Source organism: Epinephelus lanceolatus, chromosome 2 (genome assembly GCF_041903045.1).
Source record: "Epinephelus lanceolatus isolate andai-2023 chromosome 2, ASM4190304v1, whole genome shotgun sequence".
Classification (NCBI taxonomy): domain Eukaryota; kingdom Metazoa; phylum Chordata; class Actinopteri; order Perciformes; family Serranidae; genus Epinephelus; species Epinephelus lanceolatus.
The window spans coordinates 13,749,353-13,765,857 of NC_135735.1; the positions used below are offsets into that span (position 1 = coordinate 13,749,353).

General features: G+C 41.4%; 1 protein-coding gene across 1 annotated transcript in view; it reads right to left on the minus strand.

Moving 5' to 3' along the window:
• Positions 1–15,016: 15,016 nt before the first annotated feature.
• The window catches only part of uacab (uveal autoantigen with coiled-coil domains and ankyrin repeats b), a 65,662-nt gene continuing 64,173 nt past the window's right edge, over positions 15,017–16,505 (minus strand). The window contains exon 19 of the mRNA XM_033642475.2: positions 15,017–15,522. Coding sequence (XP_033498366.2) covers positions 15,451–15,522 — 72 coding nt within the window. The 3' untranslated portion in view covers positions 15,017–15,450. The remainder of the gene's footprint in view (positions 15,523–16,505) is intronic.

The following is a 16,505-nucleotide window of genomic DNA, read 5'->3' on the forward strand; positions in this document are numbered from 1 at the left end:
GCCTGGTCTAAATGGAAAACAATCACTGACTGTTGTTGGGTTCAAGAACACTGGGCTTCTATATTGTTTGTTCATTCTTCAAATACAAATCATCTGTCTAATCATCCAAAGATACATGACTGTCATTTCTTTTGAGCATTGACAGAGAGAGGAAACTATTTTTAAATTATAATATTTCTTAAAGGAATACTTCACCACCCCAACAACCATTTGTATATCAATCACTCCATGTTACACTGAATTTGTGAAGTAAACTTTGTTTTTCATGCATACCTCCACAGTAAGCAAAGAATCCAAAAACTGAGATAATCTAAAACTATCAAAACAACGTTTTTCAAACTCTCACACAAGTACTGCTGTATCATCCAAGTCACATTTATCCAGTCTAAGGCTCAGTACTTCCCAAACAGACGGCCCTTGACAACCATAGACTGTATAAATAATGGCCATAGCTACATGACATCACCCATTGGTTTGTGGACTCCAGTTTTGAAGCCTTAAGTTCAGCATTACGGCCATCACCATCTTGGCTTTTTGGAGCCAGAAGTGACCATATTTGGGCAAGAGGCTGGGGCAAGTTTTGGCTCTGGAATCTTACGGGACGCAAACACTGCTCTCTCAGGTGAAAGTTGGTGTTTGTTGAACCCATCCACCACCTTTCCCGCCTGCCCCACTTGGACTTCTGCCGCCTTAGCTTTGGTCCTTGTCCTGCCGCTTTTCCCCCTGACACAGCCAGGCACCGTTAAACTATGGCCACATATCATGCCGACATTAAAAGACGCCTTTTTTCGTTGGTTTCTGACGCCACAAGTCACTGCCCAAGCGTTAGATTTCAACGATTTCAGAGTGAGACCGTGCTCTAAAAGTTGCCAGATAGCGTCATGCACTCATCTGCATATCAGTGACATCATAAAGCATTTATTTGAGATAGTGGTGGCATTTGACAACTTTGCTGAATTAGATTTAATTGAAAAAATCTTCAAGAAATCATATGAATGCAATGAGAGCTTTCTCATGCAAGGGCATCAGCGTGACCATAGAAACTCACTACAGTTGAACTCACACAATGTGGTGAGTGGCGTCTCGGGAGAGACTCGGCGCAGCTGGCAGAGGAGCCACAGTCTGCGATTACTCTGAGCAGCATGTGTAGGAATGAATTATAATGTAATATGTTTGAATATATTTCTCATTTTTTCAGTGATGGTCTGAATAAGTTGCTGAATTTGTCGCTAGTTGCCTAATAGACATAAAGTTGCTAAAGGGGTTAGCCTGAGTGTCAGACTGAAGCTCCCAGAACCTTCAGTCTGACATGGCTTCCATTGAAGGCGATTTACAAGGGGGAGGGAATTTGATTTTTTCCCTAACCAATCAGTAGAGATCAACGACTCACCCAGAATCTGACGTCATTAGTATCCATGCCTCGGGGGTGCCGAAAACAAGCGAGCATTGCCCGTTTAAAATGTCTCCGTCGTCGTGCACGCCCAGCTGCATCGCCGTTAAATCCAGTTTAGCAGCTTCCTTAATTTGGTCCTCCATTAACGCGAGTAGTGGCGAAATACCTCGATAGCATCGTTAATGTGGTCTGTAGGATCTGTAGTGATCGCCATTGTTGCTATCCTCACCAGTTACCCACCGGCGTACAGCTTAACATCAGCGTGGCGCTGATTGGCTAATCGTTAGACCCACCCCCACCCCCAGCGTTCATTGGTCCGTCCAGCGTTTGGACGAGATAAATCGCAAATTCATTGAAGTATGCCAGACCAGAGATGCAAGCCTACTCAGTTGAGTGGGCGGGGTCTATGGTCTGGAACCAGGCTATAAAGGGGTCTGAACAGTTGTTAAATTTAGCAAGAACTTTGCCAAGTTGGCAACACTGCCCCTGATAACTTGTATTTGTTTACAGATCTGTCTTGGTCTCTTTAAAATGGCGGCGTCTACATATAGGCTGTGGCTGCTGGAGCCAGGAGGTGATTAGCTTAGCTTAGTATTGAGACTGGAAGCAGAGGAAACAGATATATAGTTCAACAGTTATTAATGTTTCTATGCATTTACAAATATTCAGCTGCCACAGATGATCTTGATCTTCCTGCTGGTAAAAGATGCTAAAAGGTTGCTGAAGTGATCCACTCAAATACTGCAAGAGCTTTTTCCAAATGGAGCACTGCAGCAAAAAGTCAAATATCCACACCGCTCAATTCTCTATCTGTACTCTGAGCCTGCGTAATATGTAACACTTAGTCTTCACTGTATCACTGAGCCACCCTTCGTGTCAGCGGTCTGTTTCGGCTGAACTGGCTACTCAGCCAGCATGCCATCCCAGGATACCACAACTGAAAATGGAGCGGCTCCCAAACGCCAACATCAAATCAGCGTCAGTCCTCCAGACTCACAGCTTTTCATCCAGTCCTCATCTTGGAATCAAACACAGCCTTTTCCAACCGCACTAACAAGCTCAAGCTAACACCCTCAGGCCTAACCCAATGTCTTTAAGATGATTGAAGCAGCCAGAGGTGGCCTCAGCCATGTTTCCAAGCACCAAGCAACCCCAAAAGCCTTATCCTATTAAACCACATACACTGTCTCATGTGTTGCGCCACGAGCAGACATACAAAACTGGGGCGATTTTCCGTTTGAGAGCGAGAGATTATTGTAAAAGAAGTGGTGGGAAGGATGACAGTCAGAGGGGAGAGGGAGATGTGGCGGTTTGGGCGCCATCTGTTTCTTGCTAAGTCAATGAAGGGAGGAAGAAAAGCTGAGCAGATACACTAAGCATTAGTGGTTAACCAACTACTAATGAGGGGAAAAAGAAAAACATTGAACTCAGATGAAACCATTTAGCATACAGCGGTGTACAATGTCCTTACTGGGTTTCAGGGAAAGATGGCCAACACTCACGTAAGCCTCATGTGCAATAACCAGAGGGATATAAAGCAGTGAAGGTTCTGTTTCTAATATATCTGTGCTTGTGTGTTTAAACCATCATCAGAGCACAGGAATCTGTTTTAACGCATGTATCTCATACGTGTACTTCCACACCTTTGATACAGCAAATGTCCAGGTCACTCGGCTCTGCGTAGTCTTGGCATGTAAAGCACCTGCAAGGGTTTGAGGCTTGAGGGTTTTAATTCCTCTGATCGCCTCTCTTCCCTCATCTACCCCCACTATCTCCCCCCTGAAGCTCTGGAATAAATCCTGGGAAATGAGAGGGCCTCCTGCCCCCTCGCTGCTACTCATACCCAGGTGTGCAAATCCCAGGTCAACCCGGGATCAGACAGTTACACTGCCAAAGTGTTAGGAAGAAGAATAATAAATGACGGCGGATAAAGAGCATAGGGGGGAATGTGAGGTGAGGAGCGAGAGAAAGGTGAGACGCGGAGAAAGAAAAAGAAACAAGATGGAATAAAACAAAAAGATGGAAGAGACAGAGTTCACTTTTGGGAATGTGAGCCATGCTGAAGCCATTCAACTCAAATCAGCACCATGTGTCCTCCAGAGCCTTATTATCCCATAAATGAACTTTATTGAGGCAACAAAGTGCTTTGGAGCTCTGCAAAAGCATTAAACGGGCCTCGCCTGTCTCGGCCTGGAGCCAGGAGTAGTCCGATTCCTCAGGGACTAATGAAAAAAAAAAAAAAAAAAAAGAGGGGCCCCTGGCCTCGTGTTCGCTGCCCCTGCTGTAGCCTCACAAGCTGGCTGGCTGGCACTGCCTGAGTAATGGCCTATTAGTGACAGAGAAATAGTTAGCAATTACACCAGGAAGACAAATACGGTACAGACCTCTTGACTGACCTGACCTGTGGAATTAATCAGGAAGGAAGGATGACAGACAAAAGGTAAAACAGCAGGAAGGAAGGAAGCAGTGGAGAAGGAGGAAATAAAAATACATGACAGGACAGCGAGGCTGGATAACTGGGTAAAGCTGCATCTGTGTTGTCTTTGGTAATTTGATTACATGCGTATTTTGGAGGGTAAATTTGCATGACTGAAAAACAATACCAACTTTCAGTTTATATTGCGCTCACATGGTTCATTTTCTTTAGTAAAGTTGTAGAAATTAAAACTAACTGACATACAGAGACTCTGAGTGAGGTCGTATTGCAGTGTGAGAGCACTGGTCTGTTTCTGGCTGCAAACTATAATCAAAGTGCCATCCACAGTGTTTACTGTACTTAAAGGGGGAACACCACTGACCTGACCTTTGAGTTTTGAGTCCTTAATGAGTCATGATGTGATCTTCACCAAATATAATTCAATTTTCACAACAGAGTAATAATATATTAAATTCACAAAAACCATTACTGCATTTGAAAATCTGTACTTATTTTAAAAAAAAGTTTGTTGGGTCTCCATCTGTCATTTTCAACCTGCACGTTTTGCATACTGCAATTTGATATTTTGTTTATCACTACATAGATTTTGTACGCAAATAAAATTGATTTTGTATAATTTTTTTCCAACTGGCATTCAGTAACGTAACGTTAGTTTTTCATGGTTCTCCCCTGCAACTTGTTCGAATGTTGTTTGGAAATTACGTGTAAATTTGCTGGGAGTAAACAGCATTAATGTTAAGTGATTCAGGAAATAAAAGGAAATGAATTGATATGTGGCACATTTTGTTAAAAAAAAAAAAGTCCAAGTCGTGTGACTCGAGTCCACACCTCTGGAAAGAACAGATTTAACAGATTTTTTCTCTGCTTTTGGCTAGCAGCTTGAGATTACACTAGCCGCTAATAGCATAGCACATCTGAATCTTGCTGAATAAGGAGAATGTGTGTAGGGGAAAAAATCAAATCTCTGGTTCTGCTGCATCGATTTTCAACCCAACCAAATCCATGGATATATAGCTTTTGTACATTATTATGTAGCCGATATGTTGAAATTTACGGATTCTTTACGTTTCAACAACACTCTGGTTGACGTGTGGTTATGTTTGGGCACAAAAATGATGTGAGCCACTTTCCCACTAGATAAAAAAACCCACTAACACTCACAAACATCTGGCTTTTGTATTCAAAAGGAAACATTACAATCGCATTCACTCCCGGGACAAATGGCTTTACAGCAGTATAAGTATTTATCAACTCAAGCGGCGAGCAACAGTGACACAATAACCAGAGGAGGCGCTAATTTTCAGGCACAATGCAATGACAGGCCGCCACTGTCCATCTCTGTCCAAGCAGCGCTCACATTTTCAGTGGTCTCTATGCTGCTTTCTACTGTTTAGTAACTTGTTTTTTGGCCTGTCAAATGTCACACACCAGATTACAAAAATAAACGGCATATCCATCCACTGCAGAGCTGTGTACATGGCTCTGATCTACTGGCACTGGGGAAGGAGTTTGTTGCCTACTTTTAGCTGTTTTTTCTGGGTTTAAATTAAAAAAAAAAATCACATCCATGCGTTAATTTTAGTGGAAAAAAAAGGTATTGGTTTAGGTTAGGAAAACGCTATGTTTTGGCTTAAAACACCTGCTTTTGTTGGCACAATCATGGCTGGAATGCTGCGATGGCTCGATAAAAAACACACAAATGTGTCGTATATGCAGTTTGCAAAAATGTGCAATGTCAACATTTTCTTCTGGTGACTGATGTTCTTTGACTGACAGTCCATAATGAGTCCGAATGTTACAGGAGAACAATGTTAAATCGGTGGAGTACTGCACAACTTGGACGTAATGGGGGACCTAATAGTGACTTTTCTTCCTGAAGCCCCCAGGCAGGTCTGATCTGGCCATGCAGGAGATGAAGTGTAAAAACAACCGCACAGGTGATAAAAGTGAAGGCAGAGAAAAGAAGTTTAATGTGTGGGGTAGTCAAAACAATAAGTTGTCACAATTCCCGTACAACACAAGAAGAGGCCTCTGAGTTTCTGTACGGAAAACAATGCGAAGCAGCTCCTCCGGGGAACGAGTGCCGCAGAGGTGGCAGACTGCTGTGTGAGATAACAAACATTCGTGACAGCTCAGAGGACTGGAAGCAAAGATGTGGGCGTGTATCTGATGTGTATATAACCACCCGCCTGCTTCCTCAGCCAGTTTACCACTCATGAGGCATGCGGTGGACGGCCGGGGCTTATTCCAACATAAATAAAGTCTCTGATCCTTCTCGGGATGACGAATTTTATAAAGATGGGATTCTTTGCGGCCGGGAAAGGGGTTACAATGGTAAACCGAATGGCCGCAAGTGGATGTATGGGACTGATTAGGACCCTGGAAATGAGATTAAAGAGAGATCTACCAACAGATTGAATTGTATTTGCCATAATTGCTGAGAACAGCTTATTCAGCACAGACCGCAAAAAAGAGAATCATAAAACCGAGGAAAGAGGAGGAGTGGAGTGGAGGGAGGGCTGCCACTTGAAACCAGCAAGCTTTTCTCAAAGAAATCAAACCCAGGACAAGTCTTGTATCAATTAGAGGGTGTGTGTGCATGTTGTGTTTGTGTGTGTGTGAACAGAGGATGGGATAAGGGCCGGATTAGCTCTTAATCATAAACTCCAAGTTCTGCTTGAAGCCTGTATTAATGATTTTTTTGTAAGTATTAGTAATCTTGATTATTTTCAGGCCAATTCAACCACACTGTGCTTTTTTAAATGGAAAATTCCCCTGTGCTCAGTGACTGTGCATGCCTTGAATTTATCTGAAATGAGATAACTGAAATAGCCCTGACCTCTGTTCTCAGCATCCCGTTGAAAAGAGCTTTAATGAAAAATAAATCTTGTGAGGAGAAAAAAGACCAACAGACAAATCAATAGAGACATGGGCTCAAAGATAAAAGTGAGCACCGTGTGCCAAAGAGCTACTCGCTCTCATTCCTGGGTTGATTGTACTTAAAGTGAAACCACATGAGCTGCGCTGTTTCCACAAGGGAAGTAAGAGTGTGTGGAGCTAACAGCACACACACATACTGTATGACTTAAAGCCCCTGAATACTTTGTATTTCTGTGTGATATTAAATATTCATGACTGAATGAGCAACAATCAAACAGGAAAACAAACCCAGCTAATGTGCGTCATCAGACTGTGTGGGTGTCGTTTGGTCAGTTTCGTTGGGCGCTCATCTGGCAGCTTAAGAAAACAAACCTCACAACTATAAAACAATTTGATTATAAAAAATTGGTAAGCCCTGTCTGGTGCACAGAAGTTTGTGCGATCACATTTTTCCAACAATGTCTCCAACACTTTAAAAAAGTAAGGACAACAACACAAATACAGAAATCTCTCATGTGAAATAAAAACAACTGTTCTCAGTTTGGCTGAAAATGTGTTCATGTAGAACATCACTGTGCACAGTATGAAGCTGATGGACAAAGTATGTTTTTAAGGCTATAATAAAACAGGAACAAGGGAGTGTTTATTATTTATGGGGGGGGGGGGGGGGGGGGGTGCAAAAAGGGGAGGCATCGCAAATAATTCTTCAAGCACTGGAACAGGACTGAAGTTTTATATTTTGGCTGAGAGAAGGGGCACACACATTTAAATGATTGTATTTTTTTATTTACTTAAACGCAGATTTTTAAAGGAAATCTACATTTTTTTAAAGACATTTTTGCCTTTAATCGATAGGACAGACAAGCGTGAAAGGGGGAGAGAGAGGGAGTGACATGCAGCAAAGGGCCACAGGCTGGAGTCAAACCCGGGCCGCTGCGGCAACAGCCTTGTATATGGGGCGCCTGCTCTACCCACTAATATAATATAATATATAATATCACCAAATTCACACCATTTACCATATCCAAAAACTGTAAAAACAGCAATTATCATTGGATTTTTAAATTTCCAACAGTCCCTGGACACATGATGTCCCACATACACTTCGATCAGAAAAAAACATAACTTAATTGGGAAATTAATATGGTTATAGGAGCCATCCATGGTGTAAAATGTATGTGGGATGCCAATTTGTCCTGTAGGGGTCACTGTACTGTCATGGGTATCTGTCAATATAGATAACCATCAATTCAGTGACAGATGTTGCTAGATGGAGGAGCACATATAGTTTTTGGACAGCAACACCAGGCCATGTCAAGCCAGGTGTACACTGCTGAATGTAATGTTGAGATATTGTTCCTTTGAACGGTTTATGGACAATTTCATGGATGCTTACATGGTTTTCACTGAAGCCTACAGTGGTGAGACATAAATTATGATTAGACAAGAAGAAGAAGGGGGACCTGCTGGATGGCACCACTGCCTAATTCTACAGAAATACAACATATTACGTTTTGACAGTTTTAACAAGTGGAAACTGTAGAGCACAAAATGCAGAACAATATTTGGTCAATCAACCTTTTCAGTAAGAGGGATACAACTGTGCAATGCATTACTATCTGAAATTAAAAAACTGACACAACTCAGGGTTGTTAACACACATGTAAAGAAAGTACTGGCTGGAACTGAAGTAAGCCTGTGAACACACAGATAAATGCATACACAAGTGCATTAAGCACAATGCATGAACATACATGTGTGGGGATGTACAGACAAACAGACACAGCCCTAATACTTAAATAACATAGTCATTGTTTATTGTTTTTGTCTCTGTTCTTATTGTGGTCTTCTCTTTGACTTAGTCTTTTACTGTATATGCTGTATTGTATTACTGTACTGAATCACTCTGTGCTCAGTAATCTTAAACTTACTGTTTTAATACTATCAGCCTAACAAGGGACAGGGGTTGCAAATCTGCGATGGCTAGAAACCTCTATGCATGGCATCTTATTTGTATTATGAAACAATGTCCTGTGCATTTGACTTTGTCAAATAAACAAGTAAATAAAAAGATATATTTAAATAAAAATGAACAGCAGTCGGTTACGTAAGGTGAGCCGGTCTATGCAGCTCCTCAGCGGCTTTAAGTTTAGGCTTAGCCACTATAGTTTACTATACTAGTTTACACAAACTAAAAGAGTGAAAATATGAGGCTTTTTTCAACTCCAGGATTTCATAGTTAACTTTTAACTTTCAAACATCAAAGGGTAAGTTTTGAAAATCTATAAACTAATTTATGGTGGATGGGGGGGTCATGCATTTTCTGCAAGTCACTCAGGCAACGTTCACCAAATTCACCAAATTCAGACAACACATTCTGATCTTGTAAAAACATGACAAGCTAGCAGCTAACAACTGTAAACTACACTCTGGTCCTACTCAGCACCACTCTCCCTCCCTCTGTGTCTCCCTACAATTATGAATATTAGCTTTATAATAACCAGACAGAGTTTGAGCAGTGGGTTTCCGTCTGTTTGTAAATAAACAAAGTCTACATTTTACATTAAACATTAAAATCTCTTTAAACCAAACGTGAGCTAACGTTAGCTGTAAGCAGCTAGCATGGCGCACCAAAATACAACATTCAATTTTTAAATTTGTGTCAATGCGGACATGCTATACATCGTTAGCTCTGTTAGATTCTCCAAAATTCAATCGTGAAGTTCAATTACGGAAATCATGAGCACTAAAGTATAATGAATTCACATTTAAGTTACCAGCACGCTAAAAGATTAACCTTACCTTTGAAGCAGTCCTGAAGCCCACATAGGTGTCCTTTTCTCGATTAATTACCATCCTTTAATCCGCAAGCTCCCATCGATAAAACAAATAAAAAGGGTTTTCATTAAAAAAAATAAAAAATAAACCCAAGTTGTGAATATTGTTGTGTAAAGTCCATTGCTAACTCTGTAGCTAACTTCTTCCTTCAAACTGACGGCAGTTCTTCCAACGTTCATACCCCTCTCTTCCTGCACCTGTGTTGCTGGGTACGCTTGTTTCGCGTACCTCTTTGGCTAAAGGTGAAAGTGTCCCCTAGCTTTTCTGTGTATTTTTTTCACTCCGGGACAGTCCCTGAAGTACAGCATGCGCTCCCAGTTTAGAGCCCATTGAGCTGCGTCATGTATCTTTGCGGCCACCACAGCGCAAGTTTTGAAGGCCGTTTTCTCAAAATGGTGGCACAGTGACAGTCTTAATGTAATGTGACGTGTTTTGTTAAATATTTAGAGCACAAAAACAATACTGATAATTAGAAATAAAAGCTAAAAATCTCCTCTTGTTAATGATGTCTGTACCCAGACCAGGATGGAGAAGGATGGCAAATTAACAAGAGGGACGCCATTTTGGTCTTGTTGTTAACATGGGGGATAACGTTCCCCCTCAAACCACCTACCAATATATTTTTGGTAATTATATTTTTGGTTATATATATATATATATATATATATATATATATATATATATATATATATATTTGCAAACTTTCCTACTTTGTACTGCAACTGCCACTCAACAGTTTTCTCTTGGGGTAAATAAAATACAAATAACCAGCTTTATGAGACTGTAGAGCAGCGCTTTGTGCTAAATGCTAACATCAGCATGCTAACATTCAGACTGACAATGCTAACATACTGGTGTTCACCATCTAAACCATTAGTTTAGCATGCTAGCATGCTAACATTTGTTAGCTAGCACAAATAAACAGTATTAAAAGTGAAGGGAGCCCCAAAGCTGTTCCAATCCATCATTTTTTAACATATATTTTTAAGTTTTTATTTTAAGGTTTTCTATTTAGCATGAACATCACAAACCCAACAAAAACAACAAAAAACAAAAACACTTACCTATTTTGTGACTCTCCTCACTAAATGCGTGAATATATCTCAACCATTGTACCTGGACATTACTATTAGCTTACCATGGAGCCTGTTCAGAGATTACAGTGGGTCCACAGTTGATTAAGGTAATGTTTCTATATTCAATGAAAGGCTGTCAAATCTCAAATTGCATGTCATTGCAAATGTTGAGTAGATGTTGGGGTGTTTCATAGAGTAAGTGAAAACTTTGACCCACTGTTGACGCCAGATAAGAAAGTCAGGAGGTCACCTAAGTGAGCAGGATTCATCCACTGGGGATCATGAATTTTTAAAAAAAAAAATCCACAGCGATCCACCCAAGAGTTGTTAAAGGTACGCTATGCAGGAGTTTTCTTTAAAAACAGTGTATAGACTCACACAGACTCTGCGCTCTGCCTGTATATTCTTAGTTTCTTTGTGTGTGTACCTCTGCCGTGCTCATGTGAGCTCAGCTCTACCTTTATAAAAAGGTAGTAACCAGGGGTCGTACTTATAAAACAATGCGTAGGATCCATATTAAAAAAATGTACGCACAGACCAAAGCCAACAATGGTGTGCGGCAAAAAATATTAGACAATTTCTACAATCAGGCTCACAACTCACCATCTGTGTCACCAATTTACTGTCTCTAAAATGTTTGTAAGCATGGGTCAAAGTTTCTCCCATCAAGTCTGTTTTTATAGATCACAACTTTTCTGTGGGAAGTGGCATACACCTCTTTCAGGCCTCGTTTTGTGTGTGTGCAAAGTTTATAAATGAGACCTCTGGTGCTGAACTGTAAGCAGCAGGCATTCAAGAAGCACTGTTCCAAAAATATAAACAAATCACACTCAAAAAAAAGAAAGAAAAAAAAAAGATAAATGCAAATACAGCGAGGCGAAACGCCAAATGAGAGCAAATCTGGCTTTGGCTTTTGGTTTCACTTTGCATGGGTGTTTTTACAACCCTGCACAGTATACCTGTAGAATATTTCAGTCATGACCAAACCTGTAGTGTGACTTAAGTAATGACAAAACACACAGAACAAAAGAAGTAGTTTTCTATGTTAGGCACTTTTATTGATTTTGTATTACTGATTCACAAACACAGATATTATTGTCAAGACATCAACCAATTTAAACAGATTGGTATACAGTATATTTATTTAGAGATTTAGCTGGATTCAGTTTAAAGTCTATGTTAACGGATGAGAGAAGACAGAAAGTGTTAATTCCTAACATCTGCATAACAAAATGCAAAGAGGTATTTTCTAAACTATCTGTTGGTGTAAACAGAGTTTTTGGCCAAAATATAAAAACAGAGAGCGATAAATTTGACTTGTTGAAGTGTGTTAGCTGAAAGTTAAAGACAGGAGTGCTTCATATAGCTAATCGTTAGGGGGTTTGTCTATCTACAAAAATAATCAGTTCTATTCTTGTCACATCTACAGTAAATGTTACCCTGAACGTGTTCTGTGCCGTTCTACTTCCAGACCTGCTGAATATCAGAATTGTCACACTGTAGTACAGTAATTAAAGAAGTACAAAGCTATGAAAAATATATCAGTGTAAAGGCATAAGAGACTCGCTCAACAATCACAACACCACTACACGACACCACCAAGAGTCACAAATAGCTGGCTCAGGGGTACGCAGCCCTTGTTCTAGGAGAGTTCACTGCTGCGGAAATTAGGTTTTATTTTAAGTCAACATTAAATCAAACTTATTAAATCAGCTTCTTGCTTCTTTAAAGGGGGTTTGGTTTAAATGTAGTGATGCAAAGCAACAGACAGACAAAGCTCTGTTTAGTTTCACATTCATTTTCTACACTGTTGGATTCATAATAAATTTCCCAGCAGATATTACAGCCACCAAAAACAACAGCTGCCTACCCCTGGGCCACACTGATTATTACAATTTCTATCAACCTGGCCTGCCAAGTCTCTCCACTAGAGGACACTCTGGTTTCAACAAAAGGACGACATCCCACTGCAAACTGTAGGACACAGCACAGAGAGCTCCACTCCACACTCCTCCATGACTCAAATCCAGCACAAACCATGTCCAGACTTCTGTAACAAGACTGTGAGTGACATGACTCCCAGATCTGTCATATTACTATCCACCATGTACCAAAATGGTGACTAGTTTTAGATTTGGATGATTGTTTTACCCTCTGTGGGTCTTTGGATGATTCTGACATGAGTTTGGGCCTCCAGGAGATGATGACTGCGCCACAAAATGAAAAAGAGAAACATCTAAATCAAGAAGCTGAAGTGTTACAAGTGACATGAACAAGGTTTAAGGATAGGTTCACATAAACAACACTCAGATGCCCACATGTGCATTAAGAGAGTTAATGGATGCTGTAATTAGTCGTTCTGTCCACACTGGATGTGACAGGATCCCCTACTAATGCTGTTTCGGTGTAAGAGATGGGGGACAAATCTACAGTCCTCTGTCTGTGCAAACATACATCAAAAATCAGAGATTTTACAGCAAAATTCACCCTTCTTCTTGAAGTGTTGTCCCTGCAGCTCAGCGAGGACACACAAAGAGGAAATCTCATACTAAAAAAAAAGACCATAACCTTGAAAGACACCCACTTGATGTAACTAATTCATACTGCTAATCTTATAATACAGGGTTCCTGCTGATCCTTTAAAAAGTCTGATAAGACACTAAATTCACGAGTCTAAAAACAAGGCCTTAATTAGTATTAAAACATCTTAAATAAATCTTTTAAGTCTTAAAATGCAAAGACATGGACAGTAGGATTTGTTATTTTTCTCATGTAAAATGTAAAAACAGCCACGGGGTCCAGATTTCTCCTTAGTCATTATCTCAGGGTCCTATGGTTAATTATCTTTAGCATCATACTTGCGTTTGGCCATGTTGTTGAACTACTTTGCCGTCTCTGTTAAGTAGTTGTCTGTTAGTCAGTAACTCTACAGCAGGAAACAGCACTTCAACACGAAAGCTCTGCACAAGAAATTCACTGTACTTCAAAATAAAGGGTGTTTTTTTACAAACTGGACACACTCGTGAGTAACTTGCGGTCCACTCAGAATGGACCAGCGACCCACCAGCTGGGAACCACTGCCCTATACGACATCTGGAAAGTGGAGATTCAACAAAAATTGGCTACCTAACCAAGATTTTGCAGCATGGCTGAACCCAGTACAAGGCAACGCATACGAAGCTCGGTGTATTTTATGCAAAGATTTTTTCAAAAGCAATCAAGGTAGTAAAATCCCACATGCAGAGTGAGAAACAAAATCACTAAAAAAACTTAAAAACACACATCTCAAAGGGCAAGAGATCTCTTCACAACCAGTCAGTCTACAGGGACCAGTAACTCCTTCAATGCACATGTTGGCATGTGAGTATTGTATCAAAGGACAGGTTCACAATTTTTTAAACGATCTTTTCGTGTCCAGAATAACCAGGAGGAATAATTACAGTTAAACCTACTGCAGCATTCACTCCTTTAACTGTGAACTCATCCTTTAAGGTCCACTTTAAAAATGTGTATCTATCCCTCAAACATGCTGTTGAACACTAAAACGTACTGTATGAGAGCTGACGGTCAGGTGGGAATGTGAAAAGTGGTCTTTGTGTTCATGTCCGTGTTACATTTCAGCTGAGCATTTCAGCGGTGAGCGATCTATGAGAGGGACCTACATCTAACATGACTCCCATGATCACTGAATATAATGAGTTAATGCTGCATAAAGCTGCACAGATTTGCATCATTTAGAACAAATTGAACATAAATGTATGGAATCTCATTTTCACAGACTGCACTGTAAGAAAAACTGAAAAATGTTCCTGCATATATGAAGATCATTGAGTCAAAATGATTTCACAGGTCAGTTTGATGCAGAAATTGATACAGTGACAGCTTGAAGTAAAATGAGTTTTCATTCACTGAAGTTGAAAACAACACATTTGTATCTAAAATCTAAAGTTACTCACTTTCACCCACAGCACAGAGATGTCGGGCCCTTTCACACCTACCTCGTTTGGTCCGACTTTCGAACTTTTTAGTTTGAGCCCAACCAGAGTTGGAGGTGTGACCACAGTCCACACCAAACAGCTGAACATCAGCAAAAAGAGGTGGTCTCAGCAAGGATCAAACTGAGCAATGGTTTGGTTTGTTTTTTGTGTGAAAACATTTTTTTGAAAGGCCAATCAGACCAATTACAGAAACATTTGGCAGGCTGTCATCAAGTGATAAGAGTAGTTTAGCACCTTGTGTGTAGTGGCTGCGCTCAGAGCAGACAGGTGTTGGCGATGGAAGCAGAGGAGAAATGAGTAGTAAGTGAAGTCAGTGGTAGTGAATGGACTATGCAGGTTTCAGTTTGTCCATGAACAACACAACATAACAAAATGAGCCACAGTGCACAGGGGAGAGGAGGAGACAACTTTAAAAAATTATGACACTGAATTATTTTCCCAAAGGATGAGAGGAAGGGGATACCAGAGGACGACAGAGCAGCATATGAAGGTCATGATGACAGGATGTAGGTATGTCATGTATAGGTCTTTAGTACGCTGCATAATTGCAACTTGAAACCGACTCTAACCAGATCAAATGTACACTATATAACATAAATATGAAGCCTGGTTCAGACTTTCAGGTGTGAAAAGGCCCTCAGATATCTGGGAACCAAAGTGCAGCCACACTACAAAAAAAGGGGAGGGTTTCAGGGCAGAGAGGATGCTGTATGACTGACAAACACACGCTGGGCACCCACAGGGGCCACAGCAGGGGACTCAGCCATGGGAGATGTGAGAATGGTGAATTTGAGTCAGCAGGTAGCATCTGTTTTGTCAGAGGAAGCTTTAACACACAAACTCCTGTCTCATGCGGATGATCTGCAGTAAGGCAGCCTGGACGTCCTCATCCATGTGGCCCTACGAGAGAAACACAGGCAGAGATGAGATTCAATTAATCCACTTGTACCATAATTTTTATATGCACATATTATATTATTCCGAATATGACAATATTCTAAATTTGATATGGATCATGTCCATCCATCCATTTTCAACCGCTTATCTGGGGCCGGGTCACGGGGGCAGCAGGCCAAGTAAAGCACCCCAGACGTCCCTCTCCCCTGCAACACCTTCCAGCTCCTCCTGGGGGACCCCAAGGTGTTCCCAGGGCAGGTGAGATATATAATCCCTCCAGCATGTCCTGAGTCTGACCCGGGGCCTCCTACCAGTGGGACGTGCCCAGAACCAATGTGAGGCGCCAAGGATCAGATGCCCGAACCACCTCAACTGACCCCTTTCAATGTGAAGGAGCAGCCGCTCTACACCGAGCTCCCTCTGGATGTCCAAGCTCCTCCCCCTATCTCTAAGGCTGAGCCCAGCTACCCCACGGAGGAAACTCGTGCTTTTATCTGTGACCTCATTCTTTTAAGCCTGATTTATGGTCCTGTGGCGTACCTACGACGTACCTAGGTCGTTGCCGTGACGCTGTCGTGAACCCTTCGAACTTCTCCGTCACTCCATTTCGTCGCAGTGCAATTCACCGCCAGAGCGGTAGGAGGCTGCGTTCCTTTCCTGAATGGTTATCGTCGTCTCTAGTTGATTCTTTGTTTAGCTTCCGGCTTTTCCGGTCACAGAGAAATGAACGCAAAGCACGGACAGAAGGCTCCGTCCGTATCCGTATTGAACGTTGAACGCATAAATGGGCCTTAATACTGCAACATCTATATCACAACAGAAGATGTTTAAAGATGGCGGGGATGGCGCAATCTGGAAATACGGAACCGGAAATGCGTTGCTACCAAGCAAACCAATCACAGCCCTCTCAGTCTGCGCTGGGTCTGCGTCGCCTCGACGTGTAGTTACATTTTTGGGGAGGTGCACGTCAGGCTACGCTGGGGGCT